The 23,963-nt window shown below is 37.3% G+C and overlaps 1 protein-coding gene across 2 annotated transcripts in view; it reads left to right on the top strand.

The window, feature by feature from the left end:
• Positions 1-23,963, top strand: part of GRIK2 (glutamate ionotropic receptor kainate type subunit 2) — a 984,426-nt gene that overhangs the window by 703,761 nt on the left and 256,702 nt on the right. For both annotated transcript variants that reach the window (XM_077487191.1, XM_077487190.1), the window contains one exon: positions 9,262-9,485. In XM_077487191.1, the coding sequence (XP_077343317.1) occupies positions 9,262-9,485 (224 nt within the window). The remainder of the gene's footprint in view (positions 1-9,261; positions 9,486-23,963) is intronic.

The raw sequence follows: 23,963 nt of genomic DNA, 5'->3' as shown, positions 1-23,963 counted from the left end.
CAGACCATGACACTCCCACCACCATGCTTGACACACTTGTCTTTGTATTCCTCACCTGGTTGACATGCCTGACACCATCTGAACCAAATACATTTATTTTGGTCTCATCAGACCACAGGACACAGTTCCAGTAATCCATATCCTTAGTCTGATTGTCTTCAGCAAACTGTTTGCAGGATTTCTTGTACATCATCTTTAGAAGAGGCTTCCTTCTGTGATGACAGCCATGCAGACTAATTTGATGCAGTGTGCAGTGTATGGTCTGAGCACTGACAGGCTGACCCCCCCCCCCCCACTCCTTCAACCTCTGCAGCAATGCTGGCAGCACTCATACATCTATTTCTCAAAGACAATCTCTGGATATGATGCAGAGCACATGTACTCTTCTACTTCTTTGGTTGACCATAGCAAGGCCTGTTCTGAGTGGAACCTGCCCTGTTAAACTGCTGTATGGTCTTGGCCACCATGCTGCAGCCCAGTTTCAGGGTCTTGACAATCTTCTTATAGCCTAGGCCATCTTTATGTAGAACAACAATTATTTTTTCAGATCCACAGAGAGTTCTTTGCCATGAGGTGCCATGTTGAACTTCCAGTGACCAGTATGAAAGAGTGAGAGTGATAACACCAAATTTAACACTTAACACACCTGCTCCCCATTCACACCTGAGACCTTGTAACACTAACAAGTCACATGACACTGGGGAGGAAAAATTACTAATTGGACCCAATTTGGACATTTTCACTTAGGGGGGTATACAACAAAATATGGACTGCGCCAGCTACCAAAAATATTTAAATAATCATGTGGGTATTCTTCCTTACCACTGTGCTCCTACACAATATATATATATATATATATATATATATATATATATATATATATATAATACCACCAGTGCTAAATAATTATTTACCAAAAGAGTGTTGTGACATAAATCAATTAATTACTTCCAGTGCCCTAAATATATCAACTTATACTCTAAGTGAAAATTCATAATATAACAAACCCAATATTAGTGACAATTCGTGAATACAAAAGTGAATATACAAAAAAAATTGCGAGATTATGAAATCAAATGCAGTTCCTTCATTACAGTCCAGAATAAATAAAGATTTTTTTTTCCATGTGCAATCAACAGCTCCTATTTATTCCTGTGCCATTCCTGCACCAACAACAAAATTCACCCTTTTTTGGGGTTGGGGTTGGTTGAGTGGGGGTTTGAGGGGGACTCATTAGATAGCTAGGAGTAAGTGTTTTTGTTACACGGCCCTGCGTGGCCAATTTATGGCAATTTCTATTGTAGTAGCTGAATGTTGGTATGTTTAAAGGTGTAATGCCCTGTCAGATTTTCCAACGTAAAATGTACGATCGGATCTTGTCTTGTTGTCAGAAAATCCGATCATGTGTGGGCAGATGAGAGCAGGATCTATAATTTTCCGACAACAAAATCTGATTGTTTAAATTACGATTGTGTGTAGACAATTCCGACAGACAAAGTTCCACGCATGCTCAGAATTAATTACGAGATGGAAGCTATTGGCTACTGCCCTCTTTATAGTCCCATCATACGTGTTGTACGTCACCGTGTTCTGAACGATCAGATTTTCCAACAACTTTGTGCGACCATGGGTATGCAAGACAAATTTGGGCAAAAATGCGTAAAAAAAATCCAACGGATTTTGTAGTCGGAATGTCCGACCGTGTGTATGGGCCATAAAACTCAATAAAAATAATTAAAAAAAAGAAAAAAAAGCTCCACACCAGAAGGTATTATACCCCTGCCAATCTACATTATCCTTTAGTGCCAGAGGTCTGCTTTAGAGATTCTTGGGATAGGGGCACGTAATTGTTTGTAGTTGCAATGCAATTAAACTCCTTTGGCAATGGGTGTCCACTAAGCTTGCTCAGATTACAGGAATTCAGTTGACACTAATGTTCCTGTTGTTCTTATCTTATATGGATCTGCCAGAGGAGACACCTCCTAGCCAAAAGTTGGCATACATGTTATTTAGTGTTATTTATTGTATTATTGCTTTTTACTGGCGCTCCCATTTGTATAACTCTCTGGCTATTTTGTACCCACATATATGGCCCAACTGATATGTTTACTTTCAACAATTATGTATGCTATGTCCTTGTTGGAATGAGGGCTTCATTTTAGCTTTCTCTTTATTTTTTTGTTTATCTTTTTCATTTTGGCTGTATTGAATGTGAGCTATGATTCTACTTGATTTGCATCTGCTAAGTAAAGTCAGCTACTCATATACTATTTGTAATTGTTCTAACTTTTCCTTTTCTACAATAAAAATCATTGGTAATAAAAAAAAACAAGAGCAACAACAAATAGAGAAAAAAAGGTCTTTGTTCTAGTAATTTCTCCTGTATACAATTTCCTAGTATAAGACTAAAAGTGTTGTGTTATGCAGTAGAACCTGCTTGCTTCCCAGTGTTTGCCTTTCCCAAACAGAGTCCTGGTATGCAGTGAACTAAAGCTTATATTAGACAGATTTGACGTGTTTGAAATGGCAGTACTTAAAATAAATGTGATGATTGTCAGCAAATACAGTTTTTCTACCTGGTGGCTCTGTGACTTTTAATCCCAGAATGACAATCCTCCCAGAGCGTATCCCTAAGCAGAAATAGTATTGTCGCCCTAGGTAAAAGGAGGACACAGCAGCACAAGAGATGCAATAAGTTTAGGTAAACTTAGACTTTAAGCATTCCTAAAATGTGTTTTTAATGAAATATATTTAAAAAAAAGACACATTTTAAATTTTGGCATTGCTCATGGACTGTTAATTTGGGTCCAAATTGTGATTACATACTATTGTGGGTTATGGTCAATAAGTTGAACCAATATATTTGAATGAGTTTTGTGGGAATATAGTTTAAAAAAAAATCACATAAATCAATTTAAAAGGTAATCAATTACAAATTTCTATGATATATTACATAATGCTATCTAGGGACAAAAAAGTCAAAAAAGCAATGGTAGTGAAACGTAGAGTAATGGTTATTATTTTATTTTAAGTATGTGTACTCAGGAACAGTAGGTACATTTAGGTCGGTGACAGCTAAATAATTTTTCTTTTATCCAAGAAAAAACTTTATTGAATGTTAGAACCGTAGAATTGTCATTCAACACAATACAGTACACTGTCAAAGTGGGTTGGAATCAAGTCAAACAAAAACAACGGCAAAAAGTTGAGTTGTTACTTAGAAAGTATACAGCTGCATTGTCAGGATTGATACATACATGCATATGCAGAACCAAATCTGAGCACATACTATAGATTGCATTGTCACTCAGTGTTAACTCACAACAACTTGTCCATAATTAGATCTGCAGGCGCTAGCCCAGGAGTATCTAACCAATGTGTCCATAATTTTTTGTACTTGTTCAGGCGCTGTCTGTGCTAATAAACATATGTATAAGAAGTGCACAGTAAATAAATGATCTCAAATAAATAAATAATGAACCAGTGAATTATAAATGTTAATACACATATATCTAGGGGTCAAGTCCTGGGGAAAAAAGTGTGGGAACTCCCACCCAAGATCCACTCCCCCACCAAAAAGATAAAAAATGATACGCTCATATGCACGAACGCTTCAAAAGTAGTATTTTTCATCCAATTTCCGTATTGTGTGTATGAAGCTTAACCGTTAGTACATAAAAAAAAAATCCTCAATAAACATAAATACGGTAATTCTCTGAATAATCAGCATTCATTCAAGTTTCATTCATGAACTATCAAGTTTTTTCCTGTTTCATATCCCGGTTGGTGTATGCTGAGTAATCCAGGAGCCCAATACTATCATAGAGGGGGTTCAAATGCGTATTTTGACTTAGCTTAATTGCAAAGTTCTATGCTCCAAGGTGAGCATTTATTACCTAAGGGGGGCACCTGAGTGATGACACCTTAGCACGGCTTGGATCACAGCTTTTGGATTACATGGATCTTTATCAATACAGAACTAGTGACGCAATTGGTCGCTACTTACATGCACATGTGCACTTTGTTATATGATTTAAATCACAGCATTGTTTTTCAGCACGGTCACTATTGACATATTTGGACACTGTATGAAAGCATGGCAATTATTGATCTATTTGGACACTATATGAAAACACAGAAGCACTTTGATATATTGGTGCTTTTTTAATATATACCTGTATATATATATATATATATATATATATATATATATATATATATATATATATATATATAATTTTATATTTTAAATTTTGACTTGTGATACAGCTATGCCTAGGCATTTTAACTATATCCATAGTAAGATATATGTGTATTCGCATTTATAATTCACTGGTTCCTTATTTATTTATTTATTTGAGATCATTTATGTACTGTGCATTTCTTATACATACCTTTTAGCGCAACGTATATATATTTATAATTGTTTTTGCATGATATATGTGACGTGTGTAACGCTAGCAGCTTTAGGTATTTTATGTACGTTTTAGCATCTAGGAATTGGTTGCTCACAGGATTGTCTGACATTCTTAATCCATTTAGAAGCTGGAGCACCACATTAGTAAAAGGTGGGGGAATGCATAGGAGAAGATATAAGATATATAGGAGAAGATCATAGTATGTTTAAGAGGCTATGAACCCCACCTAATGTTCCAAGACATCACTAAGACTTCAGTCATGTAGGTTTGCAAAATAATAAATGAGTCAGTACCAGATCAGATGGAGCAGACAAGCAGCCTAAATTATAAAGTATAGGCCATTGGAGTAACTTCACAGACAAACCCAGGCAGTGTACAGAAACAAAGTCTATGTGCAGAGAACCTTCACTGTTCTCCACAGAACAGCTCTTCCAGGTGTTCCAATTCGGTAATGCAAAGGCACAATGGTGCCAACCCATGTTAGACCATGCATACTGAAATGGTCACAAAAAATAAGAGTCAAAGTAAAAAAAAAAGATAGCAGCTGCCAATTGGACAGAACCGTTATCTAAAAAGTTAACCGAGCATGTAGCATCAACTATCCCGTAGGTATCTGGTAGGAAACCAACAGAATGTGGTTCCCAGCTCAAACTGCAATATTATTCCCAGCCAGAGAGCATCAAGAAACTTATTTAAAATGGAAAGAGGCACATCTTATGACTGAAGTCTGAAAAAAATAGTTGAACTCAGTCTCCTTCATCATCACCTTATTGATGGTGGAGGGCTTGTTCATTACGGTCCAGCTAGGCCAAGGCATCTTTTGTGAATTTGAAGCAATGCATTTGTCCTCTGGCTATGATATTAAGTTTAGCATGGTATAACATTGCGTAGGTCAGTTAGAGATGATGTAGGCCTGTCTTAAGCCTAACTTAGCTCTGTTTTGCTGGACTTCTGCTGAGAAGTCAGGATGGACACTCTGGTTCCATTGAACTGGATGTTGGCACGATCCTGTGCATGGTGGAGCACTGCCTCTTGGCCCTAATAGTGGAGAAGCTGGGCTAGTATGGATTTAGATGAACCACCTGGCTGAGACGGGGGAGTTGGTGTGAAGTGAGCCCTCTCCACCTTAAAGAAAGGCATAAATGCATCTTTGCCAAATAGCTCCAAAAGCCAACTCTCTACAATGGCAGTGGGGTCTTTGCCCTCCACACATTCAGGCAAGCCTACTATACAAATATTGTTTTGGTGAAGACGGTTCTCCATATCTTCGATCCTGTTATTAGTGTCCTTGGCCAGCTGTTATGCTGTCTGAGTGTCTCAGATAAAGGAGGGAGTTGATCCTCCAATGAGACTTTTGACTGCCATTGTCCTCTTCCTTATCTTCTGCAAGTTTTCCCTCAATAGGGGCACCTCCTCTCTCAAACACCCAAACTGCTTCTTAAGGGTATTCACCAAGACAGACTGGGGCCGCTGCATCTTCCTTCCCTTTACAAGTTATCCCTCGTGTGCAGAGGGCCAATGGTGGCTTTAGGTAGGTTGCAGAGGTATAAGCCAGAAGGTAGAACGGGAGAAGGGATGACAATCAGACTGATAGCGGAAGCCACCTCTCACATGCCATACTTTACCTGCATAATACATGTATCTGCTTTTAATAATGAACAGATCATATGATTTTTTACCAAAACCACCTACAGTGTTAGACTACATACCATCTAAGTGTACTTATCGTGGAAGGCCAATTAGATTTTTCTAGGGCTCCAAAAGGGGTTATGATTTCTCACCATTTTTATACTACTATATATCTATCCAAAACTCTTTTGTCAGAAAATATGTGAAAGTATTTACCTCCCCCCCTCCAATTGCTTGTGGGTATAGCCAAAAATCTGTGTGGTAAATCAAGTGGGTGTTGCTTCATGGCATCTGACTAGTGTTGCACCATCCTCCCTTTAGTCTGCTATATTTTAGACAGAATTTTATGTATGGTTTGGTTTGAGAGAAATTGGGAGTTGAGTAATACCCATCATTAATACCCTTGGCATTGGTGTCACTGAGAGTAATGCCGCGTACACACGATCGGATTATCCGGCGGACTCTGGTCAATCAGACTGTGTGGGGGCTCCGGAGGACTTTTTATTCCCAAAATTCTGGCGGACTTAGAAAGAAGTTTTGACTCAAAATTGTCCGCTGGACAATCCGCCCATCTGTGTGCTAGTTCGCTGGACTTTTGAAATGAACGGACTTGCCCACACACGGATGAAATGAAAAGTCAGTTAATTTTGAACGTGGCTCCAGGTAGACAGAACTAGCGAAGGAAGTCAATGTCATTGCCTTCATCGGCGAGATTGACACCTCGCGAGCCCCGTTGCCTGGTATGGATTTAAAGGGGAAGCCCTACTCCGAAAAAACAGCGTGGGGGTCCCCCAAAGTCCATAGCAGGCCCTTATGTGAGCACGCAGCCTGGCTGGTCAGGAAATCAGGTGGGGATGAGCGAGCGCCCTCCCCCTCCTGAGCCGTACCATGCCATGTGCCCTCAACATGGGGGGGTGCTTTGGGGAAGGGGGTCCCTGCTGGCCCTCATCTCAAAGCACATTGTCCCCATGTTGATGAGGACAAGGTCCTCTTCCCGACCACCCTGGCCGTTGGTTGTCGGGCTCTGCGGGTGGGGAGCTTATCAGAATCCAGGAGCCCCCTTTAATAAGGGGGGCCCCATATTCCAGCTCCCCACCCTATGTGAATGAGTATGGGGTACCCCTACCCATTCACCTGGGGAAAAAAGTGTAAACAAAAAAACACAACACAGGTTTTTAAAATACTTTATTAGACATCTCCGGTGGTCTTCTTCCGTCTTGATGGGGTCTTCTTGCCGGACTGCTCTGCTATCTTCTGCTAGCTCTTTTACTAGTGGAGGAGCCCAGCTTTCTCCTTCATCGCCACCACCATCTGGGGTTCTTCTTCCGACTTCGGGGGTCTTGTCCCACTCGGAAGAAGACGGAAGAAGACCCCCGGAGCTGTCTAATAAATTATTTTAAAACCTTGTGTTGTGTTTTTTATTTATACTTTTTTCACCAGGTGAATGGGTAGGGGTACATTGTACTCCATACTCATTCACATAGGGTGGGGGGCCGATATCTGGGGCCCCCTTATTCATAGTTTCATAGTTAGTTAGGTTGAATAAAGACACCAGTCCATCCAGTTCAACCTGAGTGAGTGTCTACAATGGTCCCTTTCCCTGTACATTGCTACACCCACATCGGTCCCTATCCTCAAGGAGCCCACAATCATATACTAGGGCCAATTTTGGACAGAAGCCAATTAACCTACCTGCATGTCTTTGGATTGTGGGAGGAAACCGGAGTACCCGGAGGAAACCCACGCAGGCACAGGGAGAACATGCAAACTCCAGGCAGGTAGTGTCATGGTTGGGATTTGAACCAGTGACCTTCTTACTGCTAGGTGAGAGTGCTAACCACTACACCACTGTGCCGCCCTTATTAAAGGGGGCTTCCAGATTCTGATAAGCCCCCCGCCTGCAGACCCTGAAACCAACGGCCAGGGTTGTCAGGAAGAGGCCCTTGTCCTTTATCAACACGGTGCTTTGGGGTGGGGGGGCCGCAGGGCCCCCCTTCCCCAAAGCACGCCCCATGTTGAAGGCATGTGGCTGGTATGGCTCAGGAGGGGGGGCGCTCACTCATCCCCACCCCCTTTCCTGACCGGCTGGCTGCATGCTCAGATAAGGGTCTGCTATGGGCTTTGGGGGGACCCCCACACCGTTTTTTTGGTGTAGGGCTTCCCCCTTAAATCCATACCAGGTGACGGGGACAGCGAGGTGTCAGTCTCACCGATGGAGGCAGTGACATTGACTTCCTTTGCTAGTCCCATCTACCTGAAGCCACTTTTCTCCATGTGTGGGCAAGTCTGTTCATTTCAAAAGTCCGCCGGAAAAGTCCGGTCGTGTGTGGGCAGGTCCGCTCATTCGGAAAGTCCAGCGGACCTCCGCTGCAAAGTCCGGCGGTTTGTCGGACTAAGTCTGCTGGATAGTCCGATCTTGTGTACGCGGCATAAGGGTAACTTTCAGCATTGGTGTCAGTGGTCGCAATGAAAGCCCCCAGCAGCAGTGTCAGTGGCAATTCTACTTTACTCCTGCTAGTACTGGTGATCAGTGGCAGTGATATTTAAACCCCCCATGATTGGAGGTATGTTGCAATGCAGTTTAACCCCCCTAAACTGATGGTCTGTGGTAGTAAAATTTAACCTCCTGCACTTGTGATCAGTGGCAGTGAAATGTGCCCCCCCCCCCTACATTGATAGTCAGTGGCACTAAAATACATATCCCTCAGCATTGGAAGTTAGTAACAGTTTCCCTTGCATTGGTGTTAAGTGTTTTCTTACCTGAGCATCAGCTCTAGCGTTGCTACCTCTTGCCAGAATTATATCAGCCTGGATTTATACATGCACTGTCATGCAGAGATCTCGCCACCTGACAATATCAGTATTTTAGTTGCTTTTTAGGGTCCAGTACCCCACTGCCACTCCTGGGTCATATATACTGCAGCACAAGGTCCAAAATCCTGGGACACTTACAGTACTGATGCATTGCAGCACAAAAAAAGCTTGAATTTGAGAAAAAAAACGAACCTTACTGTGTTCATGTTTACTTTGGATATCATCTATGTAGGGCCAGATATATAAGCTCACAATTAAAATGGTATGGCATGTATTACTTTGGTGTTTTGTCTACTACTAGTGTAAACTGTTTTTATACATTTCTGAGTTGAATTCAATTCGTTTTTCTGCTTAGTTTGAGTCACTCACTATCTTTGTGTTTTTTTGTTTTTATCAACAGAAAGCTGACCTTGCAGTTGCACCACTGGCTATTACCTATGTGCGAGAACAGGTTATCGACTTCACCAAACCGTTTATGACTCTTGGAATAAGTATTTTGTACCGAAAGCCTAATGGTACAAACCCAGGCGTCTTCTCCTTCCTGAATCCTCTTTCCCCTGATATATGGATGTATATTCTGCTGGCTTACTTGGGTGTCAGTTGTGTGCTCTTTGTCATAGCCAGGTAACATATCTACTACTGTGATTGTTTGACAGTTATGGACTTTTTTATCTTGATATGTAACTGTCAAAAGTCACATGTTCTCTACATTTTACTTGTTTCAATATTCTGATGTTTTGAAATGCAAGTCCTGTGAGGCTCTCACCAAAAATTGTTTGTCTATGATACTTATAATGATTGATACGACACATTTTCACATCTAGATTTACTGCAACTAAGTTATTATTAACTAATAACTGCATACTTAGTGTTTAATGTGACAAATATGTCAAACTCTATTCTGAATCTTACTCTTCAAGAATCCTATTCTGCACAAATAAATCTATTTATTTTATGTAAACATAAAAAATCGAAATTCACAAATGCCATAATATTGCTTGTATAATCTTTGTTAAAAAAATATTAGGGCTAAAAGCAAACATATGCTTAATTTATGGAGGTGAGCTTCCAGCAGTGGTATATAGTAGCTTGCCATAGTTTTCTCAAACTTGTTATACAGATTATATGGTTAATTGGATGTTTATTTTAAGTATTTTAGTAATTAAGCTGATAAACTAGCAACCCCACACCCTTTTTTCCCCCTAAAATCCCAGAGGTTCACTTGTGTAATTTTTTGTTAGCTAAGTAGATGTGCAAGTGTATATGAGCATAACATTTTCTATGTTCTCCTTCTGAATGTGTTTCATTTTAATCTATTAAACAGCATTATGGACTAAAACATTTTTGTACATGAAATTAAGATGAAAGTCAATCACTTTACATTGCAAACAATTCTCAGTGTATTTGTGGATTAAATTAACAAATTAATAGTGTAGCAAAATTCACATATGTCAAGATAAAAATAACATATGTCACATAATTATTAGAAAGTCCATTGCCAAACTGACATAGTAAGAACTGAGTTTAAAACAGTTATGCCAAGTGCCTATCACATTTTTATTTTTAATAGAGTTTGAAAAGGTTATATACTTTTTTTCTCCTGGGTTATACTACTACCTGTGTTACCATTTCAGGGTATATACTCTGCCTTTCTGCCCCAGTCACATAAACAGCATAAAAAAACTGAAAAAAGTAGTATGGTTTATTTTGGGTAGATTGTCCAAATAGTATTTGTTCTGGGGCTTATATAACACTAGAGACAACTCATCAACAACATAATTAATAGTTGTTTACACACTTTTTCAAATGGTGTCAAACTACCATGATGTCCCTCCATCACTCTTCCTTATAAAGATATTGAGATTCTGCAGGGAGGAGCTTCCATCAGGTAAAGGACCAGCTGCAACTCAATGATTTTGTCTTTGGTAAGGTGAGGCCAGTAAAAGAATCTCCAGTGTGACGTGGGCCTAAAGCTAGCCAAACGCTTTTAGATTGTTTGCCTTCATCCTGCTAAAGGGTGTGAATAGACTATCTACACTGCTAGCTATGGTATTATCAGCTGTTTGAATACAAGCTATGCAGGCTATTGTATCCTGTAGCTGTTCAAATACTCAAATAGCAACTGCATCTGAAAGGATTAGATTTTCCACTTTGGTCAGTTGGTAACTTTGCTCCTCTCTATACAAAAGAAAAACCTCTGAATGAAAAGAGAAAACTTTTGAATGCAATTACACTATAATGAAAAGCTAGATACAATTAAAGCTATAAGGAATGGAGCTATAACAATCATAGTGTTTCTAACCTCTTTATAAATTATTAAACATGGAAAGGTTTTAAAGTAGTGATAAGGGAATTCTGATATGCCTAGCTATGCTGGATTTGAGGCTGACACTACAAAGAAGTTATTTAAAAATCTGCTAAGTATCTGTGCTGTAAAAATCAAGTCTTCTTCCATAATGTTGCTTATCAATATATGAACACTGTTTTTGCATAGCACCATTGAGGCACATTTTACTTACTTTATAAAACCGCTTAACATTTCATGTGTTGGCTCACAGCCAAAGAGCAATTTCACATATCACTAAAATATTTCCATTCCCATTACAGCATTACTATCTGAACTGTTTTTCAGACAGTTTAAGAGGCACTTTTTTAAGTCATAAAAGAGATACATCACCAACCATCTTTCAGTGCAGGTTACTATGCTATGTTAATAAATAATACATTACTTTGATTTAGCTCCCATGTTTATTTAATAGAATTCCCAATTTATTCCGGATGGTTTTAGCCTTCAGAAAATATTTCCTACTATATACAACAGCTTTTCATTTCTTTGCCCTAAAAGAGTATGAGATTATCAGCCAAAATATTTAAAATGTCAGTAGCATTTAAATATATAATACCTATGTGTTCTGAAATTATCCTTAGAGATTCAAAACATACTCTGTGACATCTATGTAAATACAACCAGCCATAATGCACATATGATTTAAGGATCATGGTGTGCTTGAAATAAAAACAATTAGTCTACAGACTTTTTGAAGGTATATATATATATGTATATATATATATATATATATATATATATATATATATATATATATATATATATATAGTTTCTCAAGCGTGAGTACATCCCTTACATTTTTGTAAATATTTTATTCTATCTTTTCATGTGACAACACTGAAGAAATTACACTTTGCTACAATGTAAAGTAGTGAATGCACAGCTTGTATAACACAGTGTAAATTTACTCTCCCCTCAACACACTCAATAACTCAACACACAGCCATTAATGTCTAAACTGCTGGCAACAAAAGTGAGTACACCCCTAAGTGAAAATTTTAAAATTGGGCTCAATTAGCCATTTTCCCTCCCCAGTGTCATGTGACTCGTTAGTGTTACAAAGTATCAGGTGTGAATGGGTAGTAGGTGTGTTACATTTGGTGTTATCGCTCTCACTTTCTGGTCACTGGAACTTCAACATGGCACCTCATGGCAAAGAACTCTGAGGATCTGAAAAAAGGAATTATTGCTCTATATAAAGATGGCCTAGGTTATAAAAAGATTGCCAAGACCCTGAAACTAATCTGCAGCATGGTGACCAAGACCATATAGCAGTTTAACAGGACAGGTTCCCCTCAGAACAAGCCTCGCTATGTAAAAACCAAAGAAATTGAGTGCACATGCTCAGCATCATATACAGAGGTTGTCTTTGGGAAATAGACGTATGAGTGCTGCCAGCATTGCTGCAGAGTTTGAAGGGGTGGGGGGGTCAGCCTGTCAGTGCTCAAACCATATGCTGCACACTGCATTAAATTGATCTGTATGGCTGTCATCCCAGAAGGAAATCTCTTCTAAAGATTATGCACTAGAAAACCCTCAAACAGTTTGCTGAAGACAAGCAGACTAAGGGCATAGATTACTGGAACCATGTCCTGTGGTCTGATGGGACCAAGATAAATATATTTGGTTCAGATGGTGTGTGCATGTGGTGGCAACCAGGTGAGGAGTACAAAGACAAGTTTGTCTTGCCTACAGTCAAGAATGATGGTGGGAGTGCCATGGTCTGGGGCTACATGAGTGCTGCTGGCACTGGGGAGCTATCGTTCATTGAGGGAAGCATGAATGCCAACATGTACTGTGACATACTGATCCCCTCCCTTCGGAGACTGGACCGCAGGGCCCAACATGATAATGACCTCAAACACACCTCCAAGATGACCACTGCCTTGCTAAAAAAGCTGAGGGTAAAGGTGATGGACTGGCCAAGCATGTCTCCAGACATAAACCCTATTGAGCATCTGTGAGGCCTCCTCAAACGGAAGGTGGAATATTGTGGAGGAGTGGAAGAGGACTCCAGTGGCAACCTGGGATTCTCTGGTAAACTCCATGCCCAAGAGGGTTAAGGCAGTGCTGAAAAGTAATGGTAGCCACACAAAATATTGACACCTTGGGTTTAATTTGGACATTTTAACTTAGGGGTGTATTCACTTTTGTTGCCAGTGGTTTAGACATTAATGGCTGCATGTTGAGTTATTTTGAGGGGACAGCAAATTTACACTGTTATGAACATTGCTTGTTGATTGAGAAATGACTGCGCCATTAGAGGGCAATAAAGCTGCAGTGGAAAGCATATGCTGCCGTGTATGTAAGTATTTTCCAACATGCAGAAATATTTCTGTGCAACTGGATGCCCACCCTTCCTTTTTCTGTATGGAAAAAATGAAAGACTTTCACTGCAAAGCTTCCTTTTCTGCTAAATTAAGGAAAGAATCATTTTGGAAACACCCTAAAGTCTTGTATGCACAATGCGATTGTTGGCAGGGGATTGTCTGTTGACAAACTGTTGACCTAAAATCTGACCGTTTATACCCTCCTTTTGACAATTGTTGTCCAACTTTCGGCCAACAAATGTTGGATGACAGGCTAGTAAATTTTCAGCGGACAGTGGTCTGTTGTCAGATTTCCGTATGGTCAGAACACAAATCTGTCACACAAAAGTCGAAAGTACAAACACAAATGCTCGGAATCAATATTCACCAAACACGAAATTAGCAGAAGGGGCCCAAAGGGTGGTGCTCAAGAGCTGAAATTCCTTGTAGTACATCACTATGTTCCTGTTTGTTGCACGACAATTGTGTACCGTTAGTATACAAGACAAGATCTGGGCACACACCATTAAGACAAAAATCAGATGCTCAGTTGGCCAACAATGTGTACGAGGCTTTATAATAAAAGGAAGAGTAGTTAAATGTTTTACAACTTTCTATATGAGATATTTACAAAGTTCTATATAAGAGATATGACCATCCATACCCATCTTCAGAATATCCCTAAAAAAAGATAGTGCTCTGATCTACAAACTTTCAAATGAATCAAATGCTAATCTTGTTTCTTAAATTGAATCAAAAAAATAATAAGTCCCTATCTCGTGGAGGAAAAAGGAATCTAAGTTCCCCGCAATAATGTACCCACCCTATAAACAGCTGCTGGACCTCCTTACCCATTGATTATATATACATATAGCTGACGGGGAGAGATAATAGAATGATTAGTGTAATACCAAAGATAGGCTCTTAGTAAAGATTGAGGTTGAATAAACATTCAACTCCACCATTGTAAAATAAAGTGAAATATTGTAGTACCCCATCAACTGCTTTTTTTTTTAAACCACAAGTTTATGCTTCAAAGAGGTTAAGGCCTATTCAGCAAGGGTAGAAGATATAACGTTGTGTAAACTACAGTAAACTATAGTAGCTTATAGCAGTTGATTGAATTTAGATTAGACAAGAGAATTGACGGAGAACTATTTTACAGCTTTTTGTGCATCAATGTTGCACTTTTTACTGCCTTTCTTAAAATGCCTGGGTTTAATTCTAACACACAAGTAGCAGAATGTGTTCCTTAGTTAAACTTATTCTAACTTTAATTTGTGTGGCCTTGCAATGGCAAAGAGCTATTCAGTATCCAGAAGGCATCAAGGAACATGAGGCAGGAGTTAATTAAATGTTAATTTTAATGTGGATGTTCAAAGACACATTTACTTACCATACTTTTACTACCCTGCTGCTCTGTCCAGACATAAGAAGAGAAAGGAAAGCTCAGTGTGAGCTATAAATCATCACAATCATGGCTTACACAAGGTTGTGGCAGCTGTGATTGGTTTAGCACTATCAGGTAGAGTCAGTAACATATGCCTGCATACTCAGAAGTACTTCCTTCAGCTACCAATGCCAGAAGCATGGGGTGTGGCTGAAGCAGAGGAAACGATATCATACTGCAAATAGGGAGATTCAAGTTAAACCGTTGCTTTGCCCTGGATATCATTTTTAGTATTATTTTAGCATTTACCAAGCTGCAGTAAGACATTGCTGACAATTTGCATATGATTTACACTAATGACACCTTGCTTGACACAATTCTTTGTGGAAAGCTTGTGTAGAAAAACTGTAAGAATCCACCACTAATAGCAAACCTTCTATAAATAAAGCATATGATGTTGTCCTGTACTATATTTATGAAAAAACCTTACTCCGACTCAAAACAAATTCCATACAAATACAGTATTTGTAATATCCCTATAAATCTGTCCAGTATGTTAATATAAAATTCTAGTTCGATTTATTCTTTGTCAGTGCTAGCTGTCCACATTTCTGCTTGCTCAGCTTTTAGACACCTCTTGTGTATTGCTTCTTTCAGGGCTGATTCAGAGCTACAATAAGTAGAACAACAAGAGTAGAACAGATCAACAAATGAAGATTAAAAGACCAATAAATTCCAAGGGGAAACAAGGGCATAGATGTAGGTTTATTTCAACAACCACAATAAAAACAGTTTGTTGTCTAGGCAATAAAGTGAAGTCAGTTATATACCATGTAAAAAATCATATTACAGTCTGTTGAATACACTGGTTTTGCCTGGCATTTATAGAAGTGAACATTTCTTAAAGAACAGTGCTACAATATGTTTTAAATATAAAAAAAAAAAAAAAAAAGGGAATATTATATAATCCCAAATAAATAACAAATATCCTAAATAATGCTGAAGATTTTATACCATGTATAAACAAAGATAAAGAAAATTGTGGTTCTCTAAATGTATAAAACACAACACAACCCTAAATGTACAAACAAAAATGAAAAAAAGTTTAACTTTTTAGACTTTCAGACAATTCTTGGTGAAAACCTCTTGGCCTCTTTCTAATAGAGCTTTTGGGCATTGTACAGTAAATCATAACAACCATTAAGAAAGGAAAGTATATGTGTCTGTTTACACTTTTCTTGGCTGATAATCAGTGATTTTAAGGGGTAACTGTCGTGCGCATTTTAACTCTTAACACCAGATTAAAAAATAAAGGTTAATGCATTGGTTGTAGAAAGAAAGAAGGTATGTAAGTACATAGGTTTTTTTTTCATTATTACAGCCTTTTTTTATAATATTATTATTATTATTTTTATTATTATTATTATTATTATTATTATTATTAATAATAATAATAATAATAATAATAATAATAATAATAATATTTGGTAAGCTTATGATAACGTTTAGACTATTTATTAGTTTTATAGACAATATTCCCTTATGTTCTATAGTAAATGTTTTTACCTTGCTTCAAATACTTTAATTGGCACTGTATAGTAAATATTGCCCAGAGGAGGCAGAGCTATTTTTTTCATTTAGCACAAAAGAAAAATAAGAAAAATACTTTTTTTCCATTATTGGTATGATAAAACTTATAGAAACAGAACAGTGTTCTGTTATTTTAGTATAAATACATATATTGTCACTGAAAATCTCCCCATCTGACAATGCTAGTTTCCTTACTGCCACACTGATCCAATGTGTGTAGTGCACAGATCAAGAATTATCTCTGACCTGGCATGCTGCATGCTACTTCTGGGTTAGTATGTCTGAAGCTATTGTTGCTAGAGTCAGTCAAGTATCTAGCATTTTCAGAAGCAAGACAGCAATGGCAGCTTCCAAAAGTTTTTTCTTTAAAAAATAAGGAAATAAGCTGTATTTTTTTTTTTGCAGAGATTTTTACCATATCTTCAAATCTTGAAGACCAACCCAAAAGTGTTTCCTTTTAAACCATAAGAAATAAAATGATACCTTCATCACACTTCAGCTACAGCCTAATGTTGTCCAAATACAGAACAAAAAGTCACTGTAGGGTTGATTTATTAAAACTGAAAAGTGCAAAATCTAGCGCAGTTCTGCATACAAACAGCTTACATGTTTGTTTTTTTTGTCAATGCTTAATCAAACAAGCTGCAATTAAAAGCTGTTTGGTTACCATGCACAGTTGGCACAGATTATACACTCTCCAGTTTTAGTAAATCAACCCCTGTGTGTCCAGCAGTCACATAAGATCTTTGTGAAATCTTAGTTTGCTTATAATTATTCACTAGAGACACCAATTAAAAATGTTGTATCTGATGAAAAAACTTGGTCTGTAAGCAAACTTCGAGGACAACAGTTGTACAGTCCAGTAAACATATATTCATACACAATGGACCAAGATGGGCAAAAACATGTTTTAAATATTCACGATATAGCAACCAGCATCTCCTGTATCTGTAAAAAAAAAAAAGCAGAACTCCCTTCTCAGTGCCACCTGTTCATGTCAATAAAAAAGAAATGTTCGTACTTTCAAGGGATCTGAATGTAAAAGAGTCATTCAGAATGTAACAGGTTTGTATGCCTGTCATTGCAAGGTATGACATTTAATGTACATTGAAAGGCAGCTGTGAATTATTATGCAGTTTAAAATTGCAAACTGTTTAGCTTGGATTTCCATTGCTGAAATAATCTGCTGTCAGAGAAGCTGTTGTCATACTGGAATAATATGCCAGCTACATTTAGGACTCATGTGCCCTCAGGTTCACCTCATCACATACATCAATTTGTGCAGGCTTATGCATTTATGCTTAAGTGTTGAATATACACATCAAAGTGAATTATTGCAAAAAAAACTCTTAAAATTGTCCCCACAAAAAATACCAAATGCATCTAAAGCAATAGACACAGCAGGATAATTTAGCTTGTCAAGATACATGTTTAAAATGTTCGCTTTAGAAGAGCTGAATATAAAATATAACATGACTGGAGAATTAAACATAGTTTAAAATCCAATGTAAGTAAATATAGCAAAAGAAAACTGATGGGAAGAAGTTATGTTTCTCTACATTTCCCATATCAGCAAGTGGTGTCCTCATTCAGACTTAACCGTTAGGCTGACCTATGGCATGTTTAACACATTATTTACAGCTGTGTAGAAAATGAGACAGATCATAAAAGAAACATGCATGTTTTCTAGGGAGTTGTAGTCTTTTGTGGTAGTAGCATTTAGTGTGAACAGATTTTGTAGTCATCGAAAATGTCTAGTTTTGATATGCCAGTAAAGGTACCATCAAAGCTTTTATTTGTATGCTTTTATTTGCTTTACATTATTTATAAATATTATTAGAACCAAGGATGAGCTTGGGATCAGTCTGAATCCAGAAGGAAGCTGTCAGTGCTGGTGCAATGAGCTGTGGCATATGTTATTGATCTAATATGATCAAATGGCCATATTAGGTCAATGATGTCATGAGCATTCCTGCTCTGGTCACATGTGATTGGGCTGGCACTGACAGCTTTTAGTTTTACAAATCGGCTTTTAGTATGGGTACACCAATTACACTTCTGTCAAAAAGCATTATGGTTTTCTAAAGAGAGATTTTAGCAAAAGCGGTTTCCCTTAGATGCTCTTATTAAAATTCCATATAGCCCCATCTTAATAAAAGGGAAAGGAGGCATTATTTACTTATCTGACTCTTTCACTCTGGTGTGTAAATTATACAATGAGGAATTGAGCTTTAGTAACAGGTTTGCCTAAGTACAAAAGTTAAAAAAAAAATGGAACACAAAGTATCACAGAAAAAGGCAGACTTTTTAGGCACAATATGAGGCAGACTGGGAAATATATACATATAATATATATCCCCTTGTTGGAGGGGGATGTTTTAAATCAAGATGGCATGTTTTTAGAATGTGGAATAAACTATTTTATATTATTTTGCTGCCTCATGTGCCTAAAAAAGTCTGCCTTTTAGTTTGGTGCTTTTTGTTCTAAAGTATTATGGTCATTTGTTTTGGATGTGGCATGGTGAGTGTCTCCTTTTTAGATACAAAAATAAAACCTTTTTTTATTGATTTTTTTATTTAATTATTTACTCTTAAGTTTTTGACCAAAAACGAATTACAGAATATATATATATATATATTCAAAACACTATTCATTCCCTTTAAAGAGTGACTTATTTTGTAAAAGCCCAGTACCGCTAAAGGAAGCATCCCGATATAAACATCTTAAATTGGTTGTTTAGGTGCTGAATGATTAAAGGTCTTCCAAACATATGTTTGGTTTGAATAGACAACCGTGATTTTTTTCTAATAAAAAAATGTATATATCTTGGGTTTGCTATGCTGGCAGATCTTTAGCAAATCTTCTCTTATGTGTGGATAATGTTCAAGTTCATACAAATTGAGCCTATTAAGATCTGACTACCTTTTTTTAAGTGTGTTGATTATATTTGAAGCAAGGTTGAAAAACTTGAGTTATTGATTGTTACTGGCAATTTCTGATTCATGATGAGGAAAGGGCAACAACTGTCATCTAAGTTGGTTCAGAATATGCATCAAAATTGTTATCCTCTAAAATGAAGATGTGGGTAAGTGACGCACTGTTTAGTACATAATACCTTAAAATGTCCAGATCTAAATGCATGAGCAATTTTAGTTTAATCCATAGTATAAACCACAAAACTGTATGAAAAAAAAAAAAAAATGAACCCAATCAGAATACAACTTTAAAGTGGCCGTCATTAAAATAGAACATGTCAAATAGTTGTACTGTACCTGTAATAGAAGATTGTAAATGCTAACCTTTCTTCCTTTTTTGCTGCCCATACCACACCATAGAACACCACTACATTCAGTAAGCACCCTTCTCTGAAGTATAAGGGAAACCTGACATTTCTGAAAGTATCAATTCCCCTGATCGTCCACAGCTCTCACTGGTTCCTCTCAATGACCTGTATTGTATTGTGTAATGATGTGAATGTCAATAGGAGGAACTAGCAAGAACTGTATGAGACCCAAGGAACAACACTCCTGGAAGTGTAAGTTTCCCCTATGATCTTCAGTTGAGAATTTCTACTAAACAGAGTAGTGTTTGGCAGCACAAGCAGCAGATAATGTAAGTTTTTACAGTTTTCTTTTACAAGTATGTCTATTTGGTATGTTTTTATTTTAGTGACAAGGTCACTTTATTCAATCTGGAAAGCTTGCTTTTTTATTGTATGGCATGAGATTATGCACATTACTCATGTTATTTAATAGGCCCATCTTTGATATACAGTATTGTTGATTTACACAAACAAAAAAGTGCACAATTACATGTATACTATATTACAAATGTATTGAGACACCTGCCTTTACACGCATACAACTTTAATGGCATCCCAATCTTAGTCTATAGGGTTCAGTATTGAGTTGGCCCACCCCTTACAGCTATATCAGCTTCAACTCTTCTGGCAAGGCTTTCTACAAGGTTTAGGAGTGTGTCTATGGGAGTGTTTGACTTATCTTCCAGAAGAGCATTTCGCATTGAGGTCAGACACTGATGTGAATGAGAAGGCCTGGTCTCTGCTCTAATTCATTCCAAAGGTGTTTTATCAGGTTGAGGTCAGAACTGACTGTGCAGTCCAGTCAAGTTCCTCCACCTCAAACTCCCTTATTCATGTCTTTATGGACCTTGCCACATGCACTGGTCCAAATCATTTAGTAGAGGGGAGGATTTTGGTATGGGGTTTATTTGGCCCCTTAGTTCCAGTGAAGGGAACTCTTAAGTCATCAGCATACCAAGACATTTTGGACAATTTAATGCTCCCAACTTTGTGGTAACAGTTTGGTTATGCCCCCTTCCTGTTCCAACATAACTGTGCACCAGTGCACAAAGCAAGGTCCAAAAAGACATGGATGAGCGAGTTTGGGGTGGAGGAACCTGACTGGCTTGCACAAAGTTCTGACTTCAACCCGGTAGAACACCTTTAGGATGAATTAGACTGTAAGCCAAGCCTTCTCGTCCAACATCAGTGCCTGACCTCACTACTGCGTTTCTGGAAGAATAGTAAAACACTCCAATAGACACACTCCTAAACCTTGTGGACAGCCTTTTCAGAAGAGTTGAAGCTGTTATAGCTGCAAAGGTTGGACCAACTCAATATTGAACCCTATGGACTTAGACTGGGATGCCATTAAAGTTCATGTGTGTTTAAAAGCAGGCATCCCAATACTTTTGGTAATATAGTGTATATATTCATATATTGAATTTAATCTATCATGAGGATGGTCGTGTCTGAGAGAGGCTTCAGTCAATCTATCTAGGCTACAATCCTTCCCAGACATACATATGTTTCATGGCAGTGATGCTAATCCTTTTGTATCATGGTAAATTAAGCTAGTAATCCCAAACTTCCCAAGAGAAACTATTTTCTATATTGAAAATTCTCTTTCATTACAGGTCTATGTTTTTTTTTTTCACATAGGCACAAAATTTAATGTAAATGTAACATAAACCAAGTTATATAAAATGATATAACACACTAGATACTATATATCATTTTGTATAATGATGACATATTGCCATTACTGTAATTAACAAAGTTAAATAGATATTTACAGCAATATATTACTGACAAAGTAATAATATGTGTTATAAGCTGAAAATAAAAAGTAAGGTATAGGTGTAAATTTAAAAAAAAGCATAATGTTTTATATTTTTTTAAGAATAAATTGTAAGTTTATTTCAATAATATTATAAGGATCAAAAGCAATTGTTTTTTATGTCATCTTTAGGATAATTGGATGCTCTGAAATGAACACCGGGTCTGTGGGCCATCACAACATTTACTACTCTTTTAAATGTATTACTTTTTTTCACTAAGTCATCCTCTTCCTGGTTTTGCAATAGCTCATTATTAGTGTGGTATTCTGCATGTATTACTTCTACTGCAAATCCAAAAAATAACAACTTTTTGCCTCCCTAAAAGATAGTGGGCCTTGTCATACAAATCCTTTACCTAGGAGCAAATGTGCATGAAGTATTGCTGGTTTACAGCAGAGATATGGCTTTATCCCCTTATTTGTGGATTTGTGAAGGAAGTAAGAAATGCAGATACCCTCTTTTTCAGGAAGGCTCTATTGTAATTCACACCAAAGAAAGGGGATTTGTTTTGTTTTTTTAGTCCACCTCACCATACCATGCCTGATTATTTTTTGCTATGCTTCTCAATTCATACTTAATAGAAACCATGTTTTTTTATACACTTCATTGATGATGGCCAATAGACCCGAAAGAGCTGAGTTCACTCTAAACCAAGCAACAAAATTCCCAGCATGCTTACCAGTTAGGCTGCAAAAAAACAAATTGACCCGTTAAACTTAAACTTTAACATTTTAACTTTTAAATTTGAATTAAAAACAGAGGGTTTAGTTGTAAATATTTGCAAATGTATGTGGATGCTGCAGTGCCTCGCCAAGCTTCCTCTGTATACTGCACTCCTAACTCTATATTGGTAGATAGAGTCAACTTGTTTTTTGCAAGTTAGCTGGTAAGTACACTGGGATTTTTTTGGTTTGTGATATGCAGGGCCATTCCAAGTGCACCGTACTACTAAGACAAGTTATACAAAAAGTTGGCAACCACCCCAATTTATACATTTAAACCAATGGAGGGGGGGAAGGATCTGCATGGCTTTACCCACTATCAAAAAAGGAATTTACCTGTTTGAATTTAGGTGGAAGTGAGATATGCAGATATCTTCTGTTTTAGGAAGGTGCCATTTTGTGTAATGGTTAATGGGGGACTTTTTTATTTCTTTTTACCCTGTCTTAAAATTAAAATTGTAACATCTCTATTTTCCTTGAAAAAAAACAAACTCTTTGTATCTTCACTTCAATGTATCTGCCCACTGCAAGTATTTATATCCCTTGCATGAATTATTGGTTAGGAGAATGTATTTCAAAATCCAATGCAAGCTATATACAGTCTTACTATAAAATAGTAATTATACATGGTTATTCATGGTAAGTATTATATACAACTCAACCAATTGATTTGCACCTTCTAATAAGTTCATATTATGTATGGATGTTTAACATCCTGTGTTTTTTTTTTTACTAAAATGGAAAGATGATAACCCAATGAAATGTTTATAAATGTCATCTCCACTATCTTTCCTATCTGAACCAAACTTGATCTTTGATCTTTTTCTACTAAAAACTGTTTTCAGACAATGATTTTAAATTTCATCTTTTTAAATTGAATTATTTTTTTTTTCAATGAAATCAATAACCTTAAACAATGACCACCAAATATTCCATAATTTCAAAGTTTTATTGTGTATGTCACCTTGTGTGTTAGCAAACTGAAAATCTGAAATAAATAGAAATACTTTCTTTCTCTCTCTCTCTCTACCTCTCTATACATCTACATCTATTTCAGAAAAAATAAAAGATCAATATAGCAATTAACTCTTCCTCAAGATATTTTAGGGGGTTTTCTTAGAATAGTTGTGTATAGTGCGTTGGTAAACCATTTTAACACCACTACTGGGGTTGATTTACTAAAGGAAAATAGGATCTTTGATTTTCCAAGAAATTTTCTCTTTGCAAGGGAATTTCCCCTTAGTTAATTTGCAATAATGTGCAAGTAAAAATACAGTTTTTTTATTTTCCTTACACGTGATTGGATATTCTTTGCAAAGTGAAATTCACTACACTTCAGTAAATCATCCCCATTGTCTCTAAAGATATCTGAATATTTAAAAGTCTTTTTTTTTTTGCTTCTGGACATTTTCGATATGTAAGAGCACAACCTAACTTTAAGTGAAAACATTTAGTAAGCTACTAATGCTATCCAGTAAACACAGAAATTGTGCTAGTCAGAAAGATCATCAAATTTATACACACATGTCTCTATACAGGATATAGTGGGAAGTCGGTAGAAATACATTTCTTGAAGGCTGTGCCTTAACTTTTACACTTCC

The sequence above is a fragment of the Lithobates pipiens genome, unplaced genomic scaffold, assembly GCF_037356315.1.
Source record: "Lithobates pipiens isolate NorthernLeopardFrog02 unplaced genomic scaffold, aLitPip1_a1.2 Scaffold_18, whole genome shotgun sequence".
Lineage (NCBI taxonomy): Eukaryota > Metazoa > Chordata > Amphibia > Anura > Ranidae > Lithobates > Lithobates pipiens.
The sequence above is the reverse complement of the archived record's forward strand: the minus strand, read 5'-3'. Positions and strand labels throughout refer to the sequence as shown.